General features: G+C 43.5%; 4 protein-coding genes across 5 annotated transcripts; 3 read left to right on the top strand and 1 right to left on the bottom strand.

Annotated features, from left to right (window-relative positions):
- The first annotated feature begins 2 nt into the window (after positions 1-2).
- Positions 3-3,371, top strand: eif3f (eukaryotic translation initiation factor 3, subunit F). The gene is made up of 8 exons (XM_076744610.1): positions 3-538; positions 985-1,055; positions 1,690-1,769; positions 1,855-1,992; positions 2,083-2,174; positions 2,349-2,485; positions 2,679-2,792; positions 3,196-3,371. Exons 1-8 carry the CDS (start codon positions 427-429, stop codon positions 3,271-3,273), a joined length of 822 nt encoding a protein of 273 aa, XP_076600725.1. The 5' UTR covers positions 3-426; the 3' UTR covers positions 3,274-3,371.
- Positions 3,372-3,753: 382 nt separating this feature from the next.
- LOC143329009 (MICOS complex subunit MIC26-like) lies at positions 3,754-4,631 on the bottom strand. Its single transcript, XM_076744613.1, has one exon. The coding sequence runs from the start codon at positions 4,591-4,593 to the stop codon at positions 4,000-4,002; it is 594 nt and encodes a 197-aa protein (XP_076600728.1). The 5' UTR covers positions 4,594-4,631; the 3' UTR covers positions 3,754-3,999.
- A 669-nt stretch (positions 4,632-5,300) lies between these two features.
- On the top strand, positions 5,301-7,423 carry dnaaf6 (dynein axonemal assembly factor 6). Of its 2 annotated transcripts, none has more exons than XM_076744611.1 (6): positions 5,301-5,532; positions 5,789-5,855; positions 5,948-6,053; positions 6,233-6,329; positions 6,762-6,847; positions 7,075-7,423. In XM_076744611.1, exons 1-6 carry the CDS (start codon positions 5,425-5,427, stop codon positions 7,202-7,204), a joined length of 594 nt encoding a protein of 197 aa, XP_076600726.1. In that variant the 5' UTR covers positions 5,301-5,424; the 3' UTR covers positions 7,205-7,423. The 2 variants fall into 2 exon arrangements, with proteins under 2 accessions (XP_076600726.1, XP_076600727.1); XM_076744612.1 differs by having other exon boundaries at positions 5,301-5,527; positions 5,799-5,855; positions 7,075-7,332.
- Positions 7,424-8,214: 791 nt separating this feature from the next.
- On the top strand, positions 8,215-21,775 carry pip4p1a (phosphatidylinositol-4,5-bisphosphate 4-phosphatase 1a). The gene is made up of 7 exons (XM_076745670.1): positions 8,215-8,409; positions 9,479-9,672; positions 12,983-13,089; positions 14,570-14,675; positions 16,839-16,891; positions 18,075-18,165; positions 20,282-21,775. The coding sequence occupies exons 1-7, from the start codon at positions 8,292-8,294 to the stop codon at positions 20,423-20,425; spliced, it is 813 nt and encodes a 270-aa protein (XP_076601785.1). The 5' UTR covers positions 8,215-8,291; the 3' UTR covers positions 20,426-21,775.
- The last annotated feature ends 597 nt before the right edge of the window (positions 21,776-22,372 follow it).

Here is a 22,372-nt window from a genome sequence, read left to right as displayed (position 1 = left end):
GCCTGGCAGACCCTCAGCATCTGCACACAGTTTCGAGAGGGGGATATGCAAAGGCCTTTTTGTGACGCAATTGAAATGCAATAACATAAATATCTTGTCGGCAATTCATCGTTTGGTGAAAATGACTGATACCTTATTTGGATTTGCTTTATAATGATTCATTTTATAGCATATCAAGGCCGATTTGTGTAGTTTTTGACTCTTCTACCAGGATATTATTATACCAAACTCCTGACGATAACATTTAGTAGAGCCTTTTTCATTAATGAAATACCTTCTTCTGGTGTTCATCACGCGCTACATTTTATCATCAACGGTATCACTGACTTGATTATGAGCGTCACGTTCAACCGCTATTCGGCCGCCGGCCGCTAGGTGGTGGTATATGTGTCCACGGACGCCGGTAAGCACTCCTCCTTTTCCAAGATGTCGGTTTACGGGCCAGTGGTGAAAATTCACCCTGTCGTTCTTGCTTCTATCTGCGACTCTTACGAGCGGAGAAATGAGGGAGCGAGTCGTGTGATCGGGACCTTGTTGGGTAAGTACAAACTTGACATGTTTGTCCTCCGTTGAGAGGACTGCCTTCAGATATATCAGGTGATGGCTAGCTAGCTAATATTAGCTTACCAGCTAACGCATGCTGCTTGGTTAAGTCCAATAGTAGTTAGCTAACCTACATCTGGCTAGCGTTCGTCACTGTTAGCTAGCCAAAACGGCTAGCAGCATCACTTGAAACAGCTGGTTCTCCGCTGAAATGGTACACATATGGAAACAGTGACTATCTGCCAAGTCACGTGGCTTTATTTGATATTTTTGTACCGATAGGACATGTTGCAATCAGGATTGTCCGTTGTTATTAGCGTTGATATCGGCCGGTGCTTATGGTTCGTCATGAGTTTAGCCTCTCGGGACCCTCTTGTTAGCTAGCTAACAACGCGAGTGGCTAAAAAACAATACCTCATTTGTGGCATTTGTTCTTTTCAGGTACTATTGACAAGCACTCTATTGAGGTCACCAACTGCTTCTCTGTCCCCCACAATGAGTCCGAAGATGAGGTACGGTATGCTTGTTTATTCACAGTGTGATATTAATTTAGGTTGATGAACGGGCAGTCATTATTGAGCTGTTGGATATCTCCAGATGGGTGTTTTTTTTTCCTTTCTAATGGAAAATTGTAGCGCTACAGCAGCAAAAACACGTCATTCACAAACACTACAGGGACACGACAGGTAGATCAGAAATAAATTCACACCAGTAACATTTTTGTAATTTGAGGCTTCTTGAAATGTAAACTTGCACCACCTCTGAATTTGAAGTATATGCTGCATATATTTAGGCATTGTGTTGGTGTGGCAAGGTGGTGCATTGGAATTGCATAGGAAACTGGGGAGGTGGATATGTCAACGTTTCATCAGAAATTGTTCTGCAGTGCATTTTGTAACACCTCCACAATGCACCCACAGGACCCTTTCACAACTGAAGCTGTGGGATAGTTTTGTAGGGAGTGGTAGCAAAGTAGTAAAGAAGGAAAGAAGAGTATTGATTACATTTTGTACAGGTATTATTAGTGAGGAAACTGAAGATTTGTCCATTTTTAGACCTTTGTGATTGCCTCATATTGCATTGTAAGAGACAAGATGTTTTGGAAAGAAATGCTGATGTGTCAGAGTTTATCCTTTTTGCCAACAGGTTGCTGTGGACATGGAGTTCGCCAAGAACATGTACGAGCTCCACAAGAGGGTGTCACCCACTGAGGTCATCGTTGGATGGTGCGTGAATCGGTCGAATTTGGAATTTGGGAGGTTGAATCCTAAAAAATGTTTTTCCTCACCCCACTGACATCTGTCCTCCCAGGTATGCCACAGGCTTTGACATCACAGAACACTCAGTGCTCATTCATGAGTACTACAGCCGTGAGGCCTCCAACCCCATTCACCTGACCATGGACACAGCGCTGCAGAGTGGCAAGATGAACATCCGCGCCTATGTCAGGTCAGCTGGTCTCCCCGTCATAAACTCTGCTTGCGTGATCAGCTACACACTGAGTGTGTGATTGAATGTGCTTGTGTATCTCCTTCACAGTGCGCAGATGGGTGTGCCAGGAAAGACAGTTGGTGTGATGTTCACCCCACTGACTGTCAAGTATGTCTACTATGACACTGAGAGGATAGGCGGTAAGAATACAAATAATAAATGAAGATGACTGTTTGCAAACAAATACTTTCTGACTAAATATCTGTGATTTTGAAATTTGTTGTGTGGAAAAATATGTCCCAGTGTCAAAAAGAACTTTATGGACTCTCAGTTGTGTTGCACTGTACGCCAACACCCCCATCTGTTTGTCGTAGTGGACCTTCTCCAGAGGACACGTGTAACTCCGAGTCGCACCAAGGGCCTGACCTCTGATCTGTCCCAGGTGGCTAGTTCTGCAGCCAGGATACAGGACATGCTGACCACCGTGCTTGCATACATTGAGGATGTGCTGGTGAGTATTTGGGATTCAGTTGCAATGATGGTGTGACTCAAATCAGATGTATGAAGATGAATGATGCTTTCCTGCTCATATTCCTGCTCTTCCACTTTGTATCAATAAATTGTTTGTCTGGAGGTCATTTGTGAAGTAATCAAGTTTAACGCCACCAGAGCTTTTAAAGGTCATGCTGTTCAATTTGTCTCAGTCTGGCAAAGTGGCAGCAGATAACAGCGTGGGCCGCTTCCTGATGGACCTGGTCAACAAGGTGCCCACCATCTCAGCAGAGGACTTCGAGAACATGCTCAATTCCAACATCAATGTAAGCCCTCTTCAGTGTTACAGCATAAACATTCATTTGTCATATAAACTGCTGACATTTTTCAAAGCACTGCTGGTGGTTGCTGTTCCTCATTGGATTCGGTGCATTCATCATTTACTTGCTGTCAGTGTTGTTCTTAGCACATTGGCTCACTCCCATTGATTTACTTTAAAGCATTTAATTAGACTTTGCTTTGTGCTGTTAGTGCTCTCCTTGCTCTTCTTGTCTCATACGTATTTACTTAGCACAAGTGCAGCATACGCAGCCATCAGAGGAATGTGGGGGTACTTGTCTGGAGTCTGTCCTTCTGACCTCGTCGTCCTTGACGTTTGTTTGCTTGTAATGTTTCTCACTGAGTAAGATTGGAATAACAAAATGTAAATGCTCTGATTTGTTGTTTCAGGACCTGTTGATGGTGACCTACCTGTCAAACCTCACCCAAGCACAGATTGCTCTAAATGAGAAGCTGGTGCTGCTCTGAGGGGGTTTCTTCAAAGTGATTCATATTTAATTTTTGTATACTCTTTTTTTTTTTTTTTTTTGGCTGAGATGAATAAAGATGTTAAACAGTCATACAGTGTTCACCCTTGTTTTCCAGACTTTGTCATTAGTAATATTTCAATTACAAGCAATGCAATTTTGAGGAAATGTTGCAGAGCCACATATTGGACAGCTCACATTTGCTGCTGTTAACTCCTTGTGGTGCAGCCTTTACTTTGTTCAACATAATATTCATTAGTATTAAAAACCCAGAGGTATATAGTTACTCCAATGTAGCTCAATTAAGAAGCTGGACCCATCAAACATTCAACATTTTTTCTTGAGGAATGGCAAAAATGGTTGCTGATGATTAACTGAAGGATTGTTTTAGCTGTAACATCTTAATTTACATGATTTTTAACAGTGCTGAAGAGACAGAGTTAAGGTGGTAACACTAGACAGTCTAAAACTGACAAATGTCTTAGGGTTTTAATGTAAGACGGTTTATTTTCATTTATTCTCTACAGAAATATACATTCAAATCAGAAGCAGAGGTGGATCAGTCAAGCTGCTGTGACAGGCAGCGCCCGGCCTGAGTGACATGAAGCTTAGTGCAAAAAGTGGGCATGAGAGAGTCACACGTTAGAGCCTGTCTAGGTAGCAAATGTCACTCTATCAGGAAATGCTGATTTCGTGCTGCTGCCTCGCTGCAGAAACACTGAGGTCTTCAGGGTTTCGGTCCTGAGTCGCTGCCCTGTCCCGCTTTGCTTTGGACGCTCAGCATCTTCTCCACGGCGGCGAAGCTCTGCACCGCTCGCTCGTACACGGAGTCTCCGCTCGACTTTGCGATGGCCGCAGCCTGTTCCGGGTAGTACATGGAGGCGCTCACGGCCATCAGGCCCGCCGGGTAGATGAGCTTTTTAATCCTGGAGCCTCTGGCAAGAAAGAGCCCCAGGACCCCGGTGAAGCCGATGACTCCTGCCCGCGGATAGAAGTCCTGCGGCGGGTTCTTCAAGTAGTTGTAGGTGTCATTCCCGAAGCCGACGGCACTCTGAACTTTGGGTCTAATTTTGTTGTAGGTGACCTGACACCAACCCGTGTAAGGCTCTGCTAACTTCCTGAGGGTGGCGACACTTTCCTCCAGCTGACCCGCTTCGCGCTCCGCGTACCGGGACGTCTGCTGAGGAGCGCCGTACAGAGACAGTTCATCCCGGTTTAACGGGGCGCTCGCCTCTTTCTCCCCATCCCCGGCAGCAGCAAAGACGGTGACCGGGAACAAACTCAGAGCTGCCGGCATGGCACTACCTATCACCTTCAACATGATCTCTACGGTCCATGCATACACTACGGTGTCCGAGGAGGGACACGCTACTACTCGAAGGGAGAATCACGCCGCCTCAGTTGATTTGACAAACGTCTGTAAAACGCTGCAAAGCGCAAAAATCTTTCTGTTTTGACGAGATTTTTGTTTACAAGCCGTTCATCACTATAAATAAAATGAAATGCATCTCAAGAATCGGGATATTATGGTTACTGAATGATACAGGTCAATTAAAAAGCACCTCAGGATGGAAAAGAGATTCATCTTATTGTGAGGTGCTTTACTTCACTATTCCCTTTTACGCTACTTTACTCTATTTTTTATTTTTTCTCACAAAACTTAATAGGTAAATACTGTACTTTCTGCTGTGCTTCCTTTGTTTGACAGCTACATCGCATATCAAAATACCAAATATGATGATATATTATGTCTTCTCATAGATTAAACTGTACATTAAGTACAGTAGTTAAATTGGCTCCCACTCAGCAAAAGTTAATATTAACATGCTGTTAATGACGCATTTTTACCTGGTTATTACTGCGCTTGTGCTTATTCCACTTGGTCTCCTGTTGATAACACCTCTGAGGCTTTTGTTTTCAGTTTACCGGCCTTGTTGTGAACTTTCTGCTCCCTCCAGGTTTCATCGATCACGTTCATTCATTTGTTCCAGGTGTCTGTTCCGTGTGTGACGTCACTGGTTCCCATGGCAGCACGGTCATCTCCAGGGAAACGGAAAGCGTCAACAGCAACAGTCCATACGTCCATTAGCCACATTAGCTAACAGGCTAGTTTTTACTGTTTTTACCTGAGCGTAAATTTGTGTTTTTCTGAATGGAGTGTCTTGGAGTATCATCCGTCCAGAGCCTGCAGGCTCTGTCTGCCTTGTTGTCAACCCAGCAGCAGCAGCAGCAGGAGGAGGAGGAGGATGAAGAGTGTGAAGTAAGACATTGTACAGTCAGAGGTGAACTCTCTGCGCCTATTTCAACTGTTCATGTACTTCACTTAGCCTTAATGTTATGGAACATGTTTCTGAAGTCTTTCTAGCAGTTTAATGATTTGCTCATATTGGGTTTTATCACATATTTAATGTGTGTAATTGCCTCATAGTGACTGCAGATTTAATGACTGGACACCATGAGCGCTTATTTAAACTGAAACTCCGTTGGTTTAAAGTAACATCAGTTAATCTCAACAGAAGGTGACAGCTTGTGCACGACTGGGTCCAGGACACATTGGCCCCCGACCCAAAGAAGACAAAGAAGGTAATGTTTCATATAACACCAGAGTCTTTTTAGTAACTCAGGTGGTCTGATGAAAGGTACAAACAGGATTTGCACCTGTGTTGTTTATTTAGTGTCAACCGCCTATGTGAAGAAGAACAGCAAAGACATCTGGAGCGAGGAAGAGGTGGCTGAAGGCTCCCAGTATGACGATTTTGCTGACCCGCGGCCGCAGCCTGAGTAAGACAGACCGTAACACATGCCAGAGGGTCCACTGATGTAGGGGGTGAAACACTGGGAAAAGCAGACACAATAGACATTCTGTTTATTGATGTTTTCTCTATTAATTCTGTCTAATGTGATGTCAGATGAGTTTAAACAGATTAATACTTAAGTGTGTGTATAACCTTTGTGTTCAGGTATGAAATAATCCTGAAGCAGAGTGTGGGGACAGAGGATCTGTTCTTGGGCTTGAACGGAAAGGACCCATCCTCCATGTGCTGTGAAGCCATGCTGGTAACTTATTGACCGCCACTGCATTTTTATACCTCACTCAGCGTACTGTTTGTTAACTATGAAAAATGAAATGTTCAAAGATGTGATCAGGGGCACGCAATCAGAATATATTAAGAAACTCTTTATGGACGGTATGATGAAATGTTAAGGGGCATAAAATCCAACTGTTAAGCAACACAGACGAGGGAGAGAAAGTGGATGACAGACTACAGGAAAGAAATGTCACCACTTTTACAGACTTTGATAGTTTTTCAAACTTTTATCAGACCCTGCATGAAAAATGAGAAGACAGTGCGTGTTAATAATAGTGAGAAAATTACACAACTAGGATAATACGATACAAGTGGAACATTTGTATCCTGTTTGAATGAAAGTGCAGATTTAAATGCACGCAGTGTACAATATTAAAGATGCTGACTTTTTTTCTCTCAGGTGAAAATCAAACTGCCAGACACTAAAGCAACAGATGTGGTCCTGGATGTAAAAGAGACGTTCCTTGATCTGCGGACGCCAAAATAGTAAGGGATGCTTTGAAAATGTTCTCTTTCATTTTGAATCCCCTCAAGACAAGGCAGCAGCAGCTCAGACCAAAAGCTCCATTTCCAGACATTTCCTTTTAATCAGAGGTTCACATCATGATCTGAGCTTTCGATGCTGTTTCACACTGCTTTTAATATGCTCCTCTATCCGATACGCACTCTCTCCCGCCATCTCTCTCTCTCTGTGTCTTCTCTCCTCTCCTTAGTAAACTGGGTCTTCATCTCCCACATCCGATCCACAGTCAACAGGGAAAGGCTCAGTTCTTCACTGAGAGGGAAGAACTGGAGGTGACTCTACTAATGAAACGCCCCATGGATTTTATCAACATGCCATAAGACAGAATGACGACAGTTGACAAGTATTCAAAAGACAAAGATCTGAAACCAGTGGACAGAGGACATGACGCACACTGTTTATGGGTCAAAGAAAGAGATGGCTTGAGAAATGATGAGCATATGCATAACCTGTTTATCTGTAATTTGCACTCTGATTTCTTACTATTTTTACATCTGCCTCCACTGATTCCATGAGTATTAAAATACACTTGTTTCTGATACATTCTTATCGTGTGGTTGCTTTATTATTGGAAAACCACAGATAGTTGAAGATAGTAAACACGTGCCCATAATTTTAGGCTGATACCTTTATGATGCATGGTATAATCATAATGCATGTAATAGCCACTATAGTAAACTGGTATCTAAAATAGAGAGCATTTAAGGAGACTTCAAAGGATAGGTTCAAATGGTTTCAACTCTTAATAAAATACTCACCTGTCCATATGTACAGGTTGACCTCACAATGAGCAATTTGAGGCAGTTGAGGCTGCTGTGGCTGATAAATGGATTGGCCACTGCCACTTTTGGTAGTCACCAATGACTCCTCTGATATACACATGGGCATGTAAGCACTGAATTAAGAAAGACTTGAAAAAGTCCTAACTGATAGTTTGTAGTTTCTTTAAAAGTATAGCATCTACATTTTAATTGTTTCAGGGCAGGAACACCTAACATTTCAGCACGTAAACCTTGTCTGTAACTGCTCCAGTATAGCTGCCCAGTGTAATGAGGAAAAAGTGGACAGCTTGGAAGTCTGGATGTTCATGTTCATGCAAAAAAGTTTAATTTTAAGGGTTGAAATGAAAGTTGCATATTGCCACTTTATTCCAGTTTAAAAGTAACACAGACAGGCCAGTGTTGGGAAATGAAAAGACATGTTTCACTGGTCGGCCTACACTAAACATGACGAACACCTATGTCGTGTGTCGGGGCATCCCTTGGTGTGCAGTGCCACACCTCCGTGCATCGTTACCGCAGCAGCGGTGGTGTGATCATGTGACGCCTGCATTTCCGACACAACAATACAACACCGTATCGGTCTGTGCTCACGCTCCAACTCTCTCCCCCACGCCTCACTCTCGGTATGGCGGACGGCGAGAGGTCCCCGTTGCTATCAGATTTGGGAGATGGTGCTCTTGGCAGCGGTAACGGCGGGGTGTCTCCCGGTGCGGCGCCCTACGGTGTGCCCAACAAACCAAAGAGTGAGTATCCATGGTGCTCTCTCCTCCACCCGACTCCAGCCTGAGCTAGCCTAGCTTAGGTTAGCCTCTACTGACTGAGCATTCTGATTAGCCTGTTAGCTCAGCTGTGGCAGTGACAAAGAAGCAGCCTGTCGTGACTGTGTTTGTGTAGGATATTATTTAAGCTTCCAGAGCGTTTCTTTGTAAGCATCTCTTGACGGGTGACATATGCTGTTTAGCAATCATGTCATGAAGCAGAGACTTAAGGGGAATCAGCATTGTGCTAACGAGTTAACCTAGCAACCGTTATATTAGCTTGGTAGCTAGCTCTACTTAGCACCGGCAAACCACAAGCAAAGCTTCAGGCGTGCAGCTCAGTATTATTATCACCAAATTTATATTTCATTTACGTTTCTTAACAGCAGTTGTTGCATGTATTTCAACAACTGAATGGTGCTCACTGCACTCGCAAGCAAGATAATTGTACCGTTTAGCTAGATAGCATCTGAGAACACCTGATCTGATTGACACATGAAGAAGCCATTACGGCGGCTGCTGAGGGATGCTGCAAGAGCGAGCTGCGACCAATCACAGCTCTCGTAGGGAGGGACGGTGTCTAAATCCCTTATTGGAAAAGGCATGCGATACGGCTCCTAATTGTGTTTTGCTCCCACAAGCAGCTCTAAGTACTTCACCACTCATTCACCCTGCTTGTTAGAAATGTAGGGCAGGTTTTACTGTGTGTTGCATGTGACCTCCAGGTGAAACTGTCCCATTTACTTTCTCATTGTTTCACTCACTTCTCTCTCTCACACAAATACTCTTATTTGCTGAAACTAACCCCGCTCCGCATTCCAGGAGTGTTTTTCTTCTAAAGCTCCTTTCAGTTGAACTCGAGACCAAATCTTATTATCTTGTTAATCATAACGTAAGAGGTTACTTGTCATGGGAGTTGAGGCGCTTTTTTCCAGTTCATTGCGCAACTCTTGTGACTGCGTTCCCTCAACAATCCATTCATTTTCCACTGATCGCACCACTTTTGCATTCATCATTTTGTCCCTTTCCCTTCCTTGTCTCCCTCTCTGTGCAGACTTCCCTCCGTTCCCCAGCCCGACTCAGCCCTCGGTGCTCCTAGGGGAGGACCCTCCGCCCTACTCCCCTCTCACCTCCCCGGAGAGTGGCAGCGCCCCTGTTATCAGCTGCCGGGTGTGTCAGAGCCTGATCTCTGTGGAGGGGAAGACCCACCAGCACGTGGTGAAGTGCGGGGTCTGCAATGAAGCCACGGTGGGTTTCTGGAGGAATCTGTATTGCCGCATGTAGCACACACACACACGTATGAGGTTGCCTCACATACTTGACCAGCATCCTGTTTTTAAAGGGTAGTTTCACACAAATTACAAAAAACATATTTCCTCTCATAAACCTCTAGTGGTGTCTACTCAGGCAGAAGATTTGGTTTTATTGAAGCCAGTTTTTGAGATATATGTTTCTAAGGTTTCTGCCTCCACCACAGGACAGTGGAGGTGAATGTAATTTTGTTTTTGGTGCTCAAACCAGTGAAATTCAGTAGCATCTGTTTCCAGAATCCTTATGCTCATAGCTTTAAGTAATCCACAGAGAACAGTTAGGTCAGTTCATGTTATCCTGTGAAGCTTTTCAGTTGTTCAGCTGAACCAACTCTTTAAAAGTGCAGTATATAGTAGAGTGTGACTGAAGGCATTGTTTTATATAGGCTAAAGGTAGATTTCATGCATACATATTCCATAGTGTCATCAGCAGTTAAGACTGTAATAGAATTTAAGTCTTACCACTGACTGTTGCAGAGTATCACGTAAGCCAGCACAGCTGATGCGATCAAACCCGACCTGAACATCACTTCTAAATTTTTGTCCGAACCCGGGCCAACCTGTCAGGTCTAAACCGGCTCGGGTGGGTGTGCCCCCTGTGGTGTTTAGTATTTGAACACCATGAAAACATGTATAAATTTGATTATAAAGAGGGGAGGTCTGTGTAAGTGTCTGCTCTGATCACTACCCACCAGGTTTACAGGCATGAAGACAGTTGTTTTTCAGGAGATTTAGGGACACACACCCTCCTAACTGGTGTAATTTGGTTCATCCACAACCGGGATCCATTACACGTGCTTAATGTTCTCTCTTCTTTGGTGTTATGAAATCCAGATACAGTTTTTTGACGTCACTGCACTTAACAAAATTTTTCTGTGCTCTTTTCGGGTCCATCAGTTGGGCAAGATAGACTAAAAGCTCATGTAATACTTTGATTTATTAATGCCAGTAGCTAGAAATAATTTGGTTTACCCATGCCTTTAGATTGAATGATAATTCAGTTCGACAAGTCACATACTGTGAATGAGTCACCTGCAAGTTTGCATGACATGTTTGTCTTTATGGGTTTTACTCCTAAACAAAATGGCAGGATTTCTGTCCAAGACTGAATCAAGACATGACAAAAAAAAAAAAACGGATGCACAGCTGCACTTCTGCATTCCTGTGTTATGAAAACAATCTCTTCGAAGAAGCAAGTCACACAGAGAAAGTGATCTAAATGATTGATCCAATCGGAGAGCTGTGCTGACGATAATGCAGCATGTAATTTCAACAGCCATCACTGTCAGATTCACAGGTTGAAGGGTCTCCGCGACTGTGCATGACTGGCTGCGCGAATCGGTGTACAGATGGAAGAGAAAATCTGAAATGTTCCCAGATGTACCAGTTGGCAGTGTGAGCAATTTACAGATGAAAGGAACATATGCAGATGCAGAGAAATATGCCCAGGGTGTGCAAATATAGATGGTTGGCCACAGACTTACAAAACACAGATGAGGTTGCATTTAGATTGAAATTCGGGTGGATGTGCAAACATGCATCATTAGCATTACAGATGGAAGTAGCATCATACAGACATGTGTTAAGACCCAAGAACTGGCTCGAATCCAAAGACTGGTACAGGAATGTGGACAGGAGGCAAAGTATGTGACTGTAGTGTCTGTGGGACAGCAATTATTATTTGATAGCTTTGATCCACAGCGTCTTTAGTGGAGTTAATGGGACATTCGTCTTTGTGTCAGTCTCACGTTGTTAATTAGGCTGATAAATTAGACGTGTTGTTTTTAACATAACAGTTGCATCTAACCCGGCTTTGATTTGACAGCTGAGGTGGGATGACAATCGATGCGAGTAGCTGCAAGTCAACAGTATAAATGGTTGTTTCACTGCCACAGATTTACGTTGCGAAAAGTGTCTTTATTGCAGTTAATGGTTATAATCAGAGCAGCTCAGCCGCACTGAAAGGGAAGTGATCACATATTGAGACGTCAGAGACAAAGTTGCACAACGTATTTAATCACAAAGAACATCACACCTGTATATCATGGTCAGGTTGGTTTCCTGGTTTAGATTTAGTTATAAAACTGACTGAATAATAGAAACACCTGTCAGGATTATATAACAGAGTTGAACTGCAGCACAAACTTCAGCCTCTAAAGTGACCACACAGTTGAACCAACACTTCTCTGAAAACATTGGAACGACGATTTAAACCTTCCTGACAGCTTTTTTTCAGAACAGCATTAGACGTGTCATAAATGTTAGCGCTGACACGTCTTTATATGGCAGCTTAGATGACTAAAGGTGACTGAAAATTGTCAATCCACCGCATGATGATTACTTGTAGCATTCATTTTCAGTCCCTATCATTACCTCCTCTCCCTACAGCGCAGATGCAAACGTCCCTCCCACCGCTGTTGTAAGTGAAATTGATAACAGAGCAGGAAAGTCACAGGGCTCAGTCTGATCTGGTTAATGATGCAGGGGAGAGAGCCATCAGCGGGACAGACAGCAGGGTGTTGTATTGAGCCCAGAGGAAGCTGTGCGATTTGTATAGTTGTACTTGTGTGAAACGCAGATTAAAGTTTCCATTGTCTGTGTGAGCTCAGACGATGTCCTTGACAGCTGATGTTAGCCTGCAGACCTGGATGACACAAAGTGGGCTGCACCAACAAGACATACACTTGGTAGTTAAAAGAATACAGGCACAGTATACAGTGAAGAACAGAATTGGGGGATTTTGGTATGAGGCAACCCATTTCTGTGGAGATATTAGTGTATGTATATATGTATAAATCTTAAAACAGCAACAAAAATCCCCAAATAAACTGTATTAATAATCCTTTCATAAGCAAGTTTGTGGCCTTAACATGTTTGAAGCCTTTCATCTGTATCTCCCTCCATGTTGACATTAAAGTTAGAGGCAGTGCTCGATATACCCGTTGCTTTGCAGAAGGCCTCTACAAGGCCTTTACTGTCCTCTGAAATAAGTGTGTTTTGGATTGCAAACCGTGAGCGCTTGATGCTGTGCTGTCACACTCAACAGCTCCTGAACTGTCCCTCGGTCCCGTGCCTGTGACTGCAGCGCTGTCACTTCCAATATCTCCCAGAATACTCCTCTCCCTCACGTCGCGTTGGTTAATTCTCGTCCATCAAGAATAATTGGCTTGTTATCGACTCCTATTCTAATGCGTGGTTGTACTGTCTTCATATCTCTTCCTCCTGTGCCTCTCTGTCTCCCTCTGCAGCCCATTAAGAACGCCCCAGCAGGGAAGAAGTACGTTCGCTGCCCCTGCAACTGTCTGCTTATCTGCAAAGTCACTTCCCAGAGGATCGCCTGTCCCCGGCCATATTGGTGAGGAATTCTCTCCAAGTGTGTGTGTGTGTCTGTGTGTGTGTGAGACTGCAGGTACACTGTGTGTCTGTGTGAGAGAGAAGTGAAGCAGAGGAAACAAGGTGCAGTGGGAGCAGCAGTCCTCAATTAAGGCTGTGCTCCCAGCACAGTTTACATCCAGTGCTCAGCCAGCCAGATGAGGACATACCAGCCTCATTAGAAGAGCTACACTGTGTGTTTCACTTCAGCATATCATCTGTATTATGAGAGGGCTGTCAGTATGGGTAGTGCACAGTAAGTGCCATGAGTTGTAAAGTAGCACAGAATTCATGCAACACTGCTTTGATTATACACCTTCTGCAGAGTCCACACTGAGCAGATTCAGATTACAGTCAGTGTCTCTTGTGTTGCTTTTTTTTTTATTTTCCACTGCATGAAAGAAAAGTGTCACTTGCCTTCTGTCAGGAAATTAGCTAAACAAAAAGTCACAAACACTTTACAGGTCAAACAGATGTGAAAGTGTTGTAGAAAACACAAGACTGATGTCAGTCAGTGGAAATGTTGGGCTTTGGCAGCTCATCTGAACATCACGCTGCTGCAGCCTAGTGTAATTGGTAAGACAGATAAGATTCCTTGTTTACGCCTGAGGCATGAAATGTGCAAGAGAAACATTTTTAGCTCGTTTTTTTAAAATTCTCTGCTGCTAAATGTGTATAATTTGAAACTATACATCATAAAATCTCTTGTCATAAAGATCTGAAACACATAATTCACCTGTCAGCTTCAGTGCACATCATCAGGAACGACTGAGGGCTAATTTAGGTTTCCATGTTGAAATATTTTACAGTTTGTCATGAATGCACTAGGCAAGAAATAAATGTATTTTTCAAACCAAATGAAATGTACTAAAAAATATTCACAACTTACCCGTTAACCAGTGATTTGCTTTGACGAATGAGCTCCAGTTTAACTTTCTTTGAAAATACCCTCACTGCATTTTGAGTTTTGTCTCCCAGATATGCTTAAAATTGGAAGAGATGCTGACATTCGTTGGCCTAAAAACAAACTTTAACTGTCATAGCTGACTTCTGGGATTCTGTGTGTAGCATTTCACATCTCTGGTTTCATCACAGTTGACCACAGGTTGCCTGTTTTGGTAAAGTAATGCTAAAAGTTTGTGTATATTCCACATCGGCCCCTTTTCCTGCAATAAACTGAGAGTTTACCTCCACTGCCACTGTTTTGCATTCAAACCAGACGTGCTGACTAAACCAGACACATCTCTGCTGCCGTCTGATCAGTGACTCTGAGTTGCTGTGGTTGTCTGAGGAAGCTGGATGTAGAAAAGCACTGATGGTGGTAACATGAGGACTGGCTGCTGATGGGTCCCAGAAGGTGAAACTGCTGTCAGCCCACAGCATCCGGCAGTGATTATGAGCTACTTGCACTGAATGATATCTTGTGGTGTGAATGCTGACTTTGTGAATCTGTCTCTTTGCAGTAAGAGGATAATTAATCTGGGTCCAGTTCATCCTGGTCCGGCCAGTCCTGACCCCCAGCCAGCCGGAGCCCGCGTCTCCTGTGGACACTGCAGCAACACCTTCCTGGTACCACACTCTCTGTCCTCTAGTGGCTAAAATTTCACATTTGGATTGCACAAAAGAAGATTAATTCTCCAAGCAAAGCTGCTTCTTGACCTGTTACAGTACATTTAATAAAATAGTCTGAGCTCAGAGGTTTGTACGCATGTGCACTAAATGTCTTGGGATTCCTGTCGTAGGGTTTGAAACAGATTTCTGAAATACAGAAAGGATTTTCTGAGCATAGCTTCAAAAAATAACTGTTACATTGGGGCATTAGTAGGTTCTATTTAAAAATCTATTGATTGATTGACCTAATCAACCTCTGTGATAATCAGTAGGAACCAGAACATCAGCACAGTCCTCTTTCTGAAACCTGTGGCACGGGTCCCCACATCTCCGCTCCCTGTGAATGACTTACATCTGAAGAAGACACAGCCAATAAGTTCACCCTCCCTACAGAGAGCCAAGATCCAATAAAGATGTTTACCAAGAGATGATGCATCACTATGCAGAACAGCTGAATAAGAAAACAGCTTTGGCATTTTCTTTATTGGCTTTCACGTTTATCTTATATGATCTTGAGCAGAAATATCTTGTGACAGTTTCAGTCGGCCTGCGAGGCGTCTGCTGCGAAGCGAGCTGCAGCACAGCCAGACAAGTGAATTACTGCAAAGCCAAAACATCTCAGCAGCAGACCAAGTAAATGTTGAGTTACTGGTGTGGATCAATAACCCTATCAACTCTCTGCTGATATATCGGGGCCATTTTTTGCTAAAGGGGAAGTGAAATTTTAACTTACTGCTCTTTAACAATGTGTGGGACAGGTAGAGATGTGTTGGATGTATGGGGAAAGAAAGGAGGGTGACAGCTGCAGAGAAGGAGAAGAATAGAGTTATAAAGAGAGGTTAGATAGATGGTCCAGGCTGTTTAGCATTCAGTCGGACCTTTCCTACCTGTTAAAAGACAGGCCGGCTGAGTGAAAATACAAATCTGTGCCCTGGGTGGCGTTGCAGTGATCCTTTTGTCGCAGATCTGGTGATAATGTTCTCTGTGCTTCCCATACAGAGTGTTTTTTCAGGACAAGAAGAATGTACAGCATGCACAATGCATCCTGCTCTGCAGCCTTTACAAATGTATGCCACCCCAGTGTTAGGGAGGGAATAAATGTCTGCTCCATGAAAAGAAGACTATTTTTCTTTCTCATTTTTTGGACGGCATGCAGCGCCTGTTGGCAAGAGCTGCGATGGTTGTGTTAAATTTCTTAAAATATGTCATCAATCCGTGCAGCAGCAGGCGTATTTAAATCCACGGTCCAATTTAAAGACCATCTGTAATTCGACAAGGAATTTATCATTAAGTTGTGCGTTGCCTCCACGAGACATTTACTCGCAGTCAAAGAACGAGCCCCATCAGTGCAACAATAGATCATTTAAGTCATCTATCAAGCCAAAATGCTAAACATTCGCCGCTTCCAGCTTCTCAGATGTGAGGAGTGTTGCTTTTCTTCTTTTTATGTAATATCATTGCGAGTTTAATATCTTTGTGTTTTGGTTTGTTTGGTCAGTCAGACATTTTTTTTAATCTATTTCTTGCATTTTACAGATTTAAAGACAGTTCCTCTATTAGTCAGCTGTTTCACTTCAATCTGTTCACCCAGTCAGTCCGATGGCAAACACCCCTCATCAAACAGGGCCCTTCACACCTCCTCCATTAGTCATTCTAACACCTCCGATCAGGTCACTAATGTAAAGACGCTGTGGCCGGGACGAACACATCAAACACATCTCTACTTCCAAATGTGAACACGTTCTAAATAAGCAGTGAAGGACTTAAACATCTTCACAGATTTGTTCTTTCCTTTGTATTTCCTGCGCAGCCTTTCTTACTGTATTTGTTCTTCTAACAAATATATTTTAGTTCTGTGTTAATGTTTTTATTGCACGCAGTGTCAGAGACTATTTTACGTTGCCCTTTAATAGATCACATTTTTCTGAATCTGAATCCAAGGTGTCAGCAGCAGCAGAACAACTGCTGTTTTATGTTCGATTGAGCAGCAGTTGTGATTACAGGGAACGCAGTGCTGCTTCTTAAAGCTTTCGTCTTCACCATCGCGGATGATTTGATAAAGATGCACGCTGGTTTTTCGCTGAAGCTGAAGGACTCATGTCTGTCTCCTCTTAATTCCAGTGGACAGAGTTCACAGACCGGACGCTGGCCAGGTGCCCACACTGCAGGAAAGTGTAAGTAGCTCTGAGCAGTTCATCCATCGTGTCGCCTCAGCCTCACTGCTTTCACAGCGCAGATTCACATCCTCAGGCGTCTAGCTGAAGCTTTAACTCTGTGAAAGAGCGAGTCGGTAGCGGCTTCAGGGTCTTTCCGAAGGACACAACATCCTGTTTGTGTGACTGTCTCTGACCTCAAAACATTTTCCTCACCAGCCTCACAGAGTCTGATCTGTGAGATTTAGCACCTGAGGATTTACCCTGAACTCTGCTGCTAATCACATTCCTCTATGACGAGTATCTCCACCAGCTTCCGAACATGGGGAGCAAAGTTCACGGGACTTTAGGGACGGGAATTAGCAGGCATAACCAGATATGATCCTGCATGACCTGTTGAGGTGCCAATCTCAAGAGTTATTTCAAGTATGGAAAATGTGTGATGTTACAGTTTGATATTACGGTCTGTGTGTGATTTCTGGCCTTATGTGCGTGTTTCTTTGATCAGTCATGCACACGCTGCAGCAGTTTGCCTCATAGTTTGTTTTCCACAGAATTTTGCTGAAAAGAGCTGTGCCAGTGTATCCGTTGTATTTTAGTGGACACAGCGTGCCATGACAGTCTTTACAATCAGCTTGAGTCATCAGGCTTAAACTTGTCCAACTTAAAATGGCTCCAGATGCTGGATTGGACCTGGACAGGTGCTGCTGCAAGTTGAGTCTCTGCAGGTGTATCACCGTCAGGCTTCATGTGATGTTTCAGCCCTGCACTTCCATCCAGAGTTATTACATCCCCAAAAATCTACAAACTGTGATTATTGATTGATTATTCCTCGACTCATTTCTGTGCTTTTTAAGAGGCCAAATACATTTTTAACCCTCCTCATCTTGTTTAATAGGTTTTTTCACAGAATATGTGTTGACAGGTCGCAGTAGGAAATGGGAATGGAATTAAGGGAATGGCTTCATTCCATTTAGCTGCCTCAGTTTCAGGGGTTCGGTATTGTGCGTGCTGTCTTACTGTCATGGTTTACCGGGAGCTTGAATAGAACGGAGCCGTCTTTAATGTTATTAGTAATCCCATTGTGACAAGTCAAAATTCTGCTGTGAAAGAGGCTTATACTAAAAACACAGGCTCATATCGTGGTGTTGTATTTAATTTCATGTCCTAATGATGGCACGCCTCTCCTCTGTCGGCCCTGCAGCTCCTCCATTGGTCAGAGGTATCCCCGGAGGCGGAGCTTGTGGTGTTTTCTACTCTGCTTGCTATTCAGCATCTCCACCGCCGGCTTGATGGTGAGTGGACGCCCCCTAACATCCAAAAGATGGAGACCTTGTCATTATTAATAATAGATTATCAATAGCTGCTGGTTGTTGTAAGAATTAACCTTTTCGGCAGGCTGATAACAACAGAAAACACAGTGGAAGTATTGTCTCATCTTTTCTAAATGTGTCCTCCCTTTTCAGTTTAGACTGTGTAAACCTTTCAGCTGCAGACAAAACGACAGTAGTAAGAAGAAGCGGCACGATAACAATCTCTGCTGCTGTTGTCGCTTGTTTAACATGGAGGCTGTGCACCTCCCAGCCGCCGTGCAGACGCCGGGTGACAGGCCTCTATTTGTCAGTGAGATATATCACACACACAGCCGAGTTTAACTGTAAGCAGTGTTCAGGTCGCAACACCAGCCTCAACACCCTCTGAATAGCAGAGGAGATTATATAATGCCTCCCTAGTTTGGAGCTTCTGTTTCTTATTTTACTCTTATACTGTACGTGGATGCAAGCAGGCAAGACTTACAGTGCATTTCATCTTTTCTATTTTAGTTCTTGCTCTTACTTAAATGGTTAAAACGCAGCAGCAGAATAATCTCCCAATTATGAAGACAGTCTTGAGAAAAAATAATGAGCGCAGGAGTCTAAAAATAAACATGGATGCATAGAAAGAGCTAGACGGTTGAAACATTCCGCTTCATCAACAGCAGAGGGTGCAAGATGAGCATGAAATGGCAGCTCACAGTATAGACACACTGAACACTGGATGCATACGTGCCTGCCAGCATGGAGGACAGTCAGCAATGTGCACGCAATAAATGCGCTGTATTGAATGCACGTGTCCGGCAACAAATGTCACAACGTTGGAGATCACGTTACGCTTAATAGAAAGGTTGTTTAATTATACGAATGGCACAAGAGCAAAGATTCTGACAGTTTAATCCCAAGGTGGCGTCAATAAACTTTATCGGCAGCAACCCAAGACAAGTAACGGATCAAACTTGGTTTCCAGACAGCGTTTAATTAGGAATAAAGAAGCAGTGGTTTAATAGTACTTGAAGGTAGTTAAGTATTGAGGGTAGTTATAAGGAGATTCATCACCATAATAGCTGTAATAGCTGTTCTGGAGCTGTGGTGGGCCCCGGACTCGGCAGCCGGAGCTGAGAGATGCCAGTTGAAATGTTAAGGTCCCTGAGAGGAGCCTCAATCACTAAAACCTTCCTGGTCATTTAGAGAAGAGAGAGGGGACTCATTTCAGGCTGGGTTACATGTTTCTTTTCAGCATGTTTTTAGTATTTTTCAGCCTGCCTGTGCTCTTTTGATGGCCTCACGGTGAGAGAAACACCTTATCTGGATGTCCGGTCCTGGACTTAAACATGATGCTTCACTCTAGATAACATTAATCAACCGAGCCAGGGCTGTGTATCATCCAGAGATCTGTGGCTGTCAGAGCAGGAGGAGAATCTTTTGACTTTTTCGACCCACATTAGCTTTGCTCTGCTGTTGTGACTTTGAAACAGGAATTCATATTTCCATATTCTCAGAAACTCCCCGTGGGTTCTCTCAAAGTCACTTTTGCCATCTTCATTAAATAATTTTCTTCTGAGCAGCTGCACACTTAATACTTGATGGGAAAGCTATTTTCTCTCTTACCCCTCAGTCACTTCTCAGTATTGAATATGTGCTCTTCCATGAAATTTGGGCATTTCAAACAGTAAAATTCAGCGTCACTGCATCAGTCTGGTGCAGGTGGATTAATCGTGGACTGGGGAAAAATAAAATACACTGACGGTTTTACTCTGTTTTGCATGAAAATGTCTTGACAAGAGAGATGAGTGTTTGGTGGAAGCCTGCTCTAATGCTGTCATAAAAGCCAGACTGCTTGGTCTTTTAACTGTAAAAATCACTGGATACTTGGCAGGAATTTTGCACAGTTTGCGACAACATAAATGGGTCACATAATAAATGCATAGAACATTTTCAAGCCCAATTTAGCTCTCCGGCTCCTTGCATTCAGCCTGATTGGACTTGAGCCGGCTCACTGTAATCACCATAACACACACAGAATGTGCTTATAATTCCCTTAAAAGGCCTTTTGAGCAACATCTGATATTGTGAAACTTCCTCTTTCTCTCCTCAGGCTGGAACGTGGGTGAAGGCTCAGACCTACCAGGGGATCTACGCCTCGTGGGCTGTGCTGCTGCTCCTGGTTCTCGTCACCCTGGCTCGGGCTTTCTACTGGGCCTGCATGAGGGTCAGCCAGCCCCTCCAGAACTTCACATAGAGCCTCCCCCCCATTCCAACCATGCCGTACCCTCTTCCCAGCCCGCCAGGCAGGAGAAAAGATGGCTTTAAAGAAAAAAAAAAAAACACACACAAAAAACAGAATATTTATTGAAATCCAACTCCAGAAAGAAAAAGTTCTCCTGCTCCTCCTGCTCCTCCTCCTCCTCCTGTCCCCTCCCTTTTAGTCAAACGTGTTTCTAAAACTGGATGGCGGCGGCTGCGACTGCTATTATATCTATCGGTAATTATGACGATGCCTATAGCCTGATGTACTGTTTATCTGTTCTAATCTTGTGGCCAGTGTGGGGTTCATTTTAACATAACAGTTTTTCTTCTTCTCTTTCCCCCTGCGCTGTTTATAAATTTTCAAATTTAGCCTGCGGGACATCTGTTGCACTCTGGCAACTTCTAAGACGAGGGCTTAAAGCTAAGTCTTAGATGTGAATATTGCCCTCGTTTTTGTTTAGGGGGGGCGCTCCTCCTTCAACCCTAATTTGACATTAGGTTTAGCATTTGAGCGTTTAACATTTTTTAAATTCAGAAGCAATTTTTTTTTTTTGTAAACGCGGCGATGAAGTCAGGTGAAGCTAACAAATCGATGCCAGTAGAAGATGATTGGCTGAAGGGACATCGGCCTCCTTTTGTGAATCAAAAGATCAAGTAGGTGTTGAAATGTGTCTGAAAAATTAACTTCAGCACTATGTGAAGGTAGGCTATGATGTTTCTGAACTCAGTGTTTATGCTGAATTATCCCCTGGGACTGACTTTGATCCAAAGCAGCTTGAAAGCCTTAAAGGAGGTGTGATAGAAGGATTCCACACACACACACACACACACACACACACACACGCACACACATAGACAGCCACACGAATGCATACCGGCACACAACAAAAGGAAGGTGCTCTTTTAGAGTTTCAACAGCTCAGAAACCAGTTTGTCGAAAACATCCCAGCCTCTCTCTTCAAAGACAGACCGTAAACAGATTTTCTCCATACTGTTGTCCTTGTTTCAGCGAAGAAAAAGTGACATGCACGCCACTTTGCATGAAAATATGGATATTCTGTTCTGGTCCCACAAGAGCGTAACAGCACCAACAGCTTTTTTTGCTTTGCTCCTAACAAAAAACAATAGGTTAACTTTTTAAAAACTTTCTCTCTTTTTATTATTTATTTTCCCACAATGCCTGAATGCCGGCTTCCATCTCCAATTGACATGTCACAAACAGCAAAATAAGGCATAATCCTCCCTCTTTTGCGTTGACCTTGGTTGATTTTATTTGGCTTGGCTTTCCGAGACAGACCAAAATGTGAAATAAAACAGATGGAGCCAGCGGAAACATCAATATCTGCCTCCTTATAACCCTGCGAGTATCCGGTGTGTTTTGGAAATGCTTTCTCTTGTAAGTTTTCATTCATACAAACTGCACATGTTTGTCTTGGGAGCAGACTAAGAGCCGAGTCTTCAGGCCTGTCTGCGTTTTTCTAGCCGAGGTGCAATCTGTGAAAGCAAAACAACATAAGCCTAAATAAAATACAGTGCTTCAGGCTGTGAGAGCTGCGGATGGCGAGCCTAAAGGTTTGGCATGTACTGTACAACTAAGCTCATCAGAGCTCAGATTCACTGTAATTGGCACAAAAGCACCATATTGCTCAGCTCGTTTTGATCATTTGGGACCTTTCATGGTGAAAATACGTCCAGTGTTCTGTCATTGATGATGGTGGCTGGTCCTGAGCTTTTCCTAATGGCCGGATGTATCTTCACCTTAAGGCCAGTGGAATACTTGTGAAAGAAAGCTCTACCTACCACACACAGCCTACCGTCAGTCCGAATAGGTCAGTAACATGAACACAAACACACACTACGCGATACATTGTCACTCAGTGTAAGTCCCACAATGACTCGTCTGTGGTTCTGAATGTGGTAACATTTCTTTTCTTATGAA

The sequence above is a fragment of the Chaetodon auriga genome, chromosome 12 (genome assembly GCF_051107435.1).
Source record: "Chaetodon auriga isolate fChaAug3 chromosome 12, fChaAug3.hap1, whole genome shotgun sequence".
Taxonomy (NCBI): domain Eukaryota; kingdom Metazoa; phylum Chordata; class Actinopteri; order Chaetodontiformes; family Chaetodontidae; genus Chaetodon; species Chaetodon auriga.
Note: the sequence above shows the minus strand (reverse complement) of the source record. Positions and strands in the feature narration are given on the sequence as shown.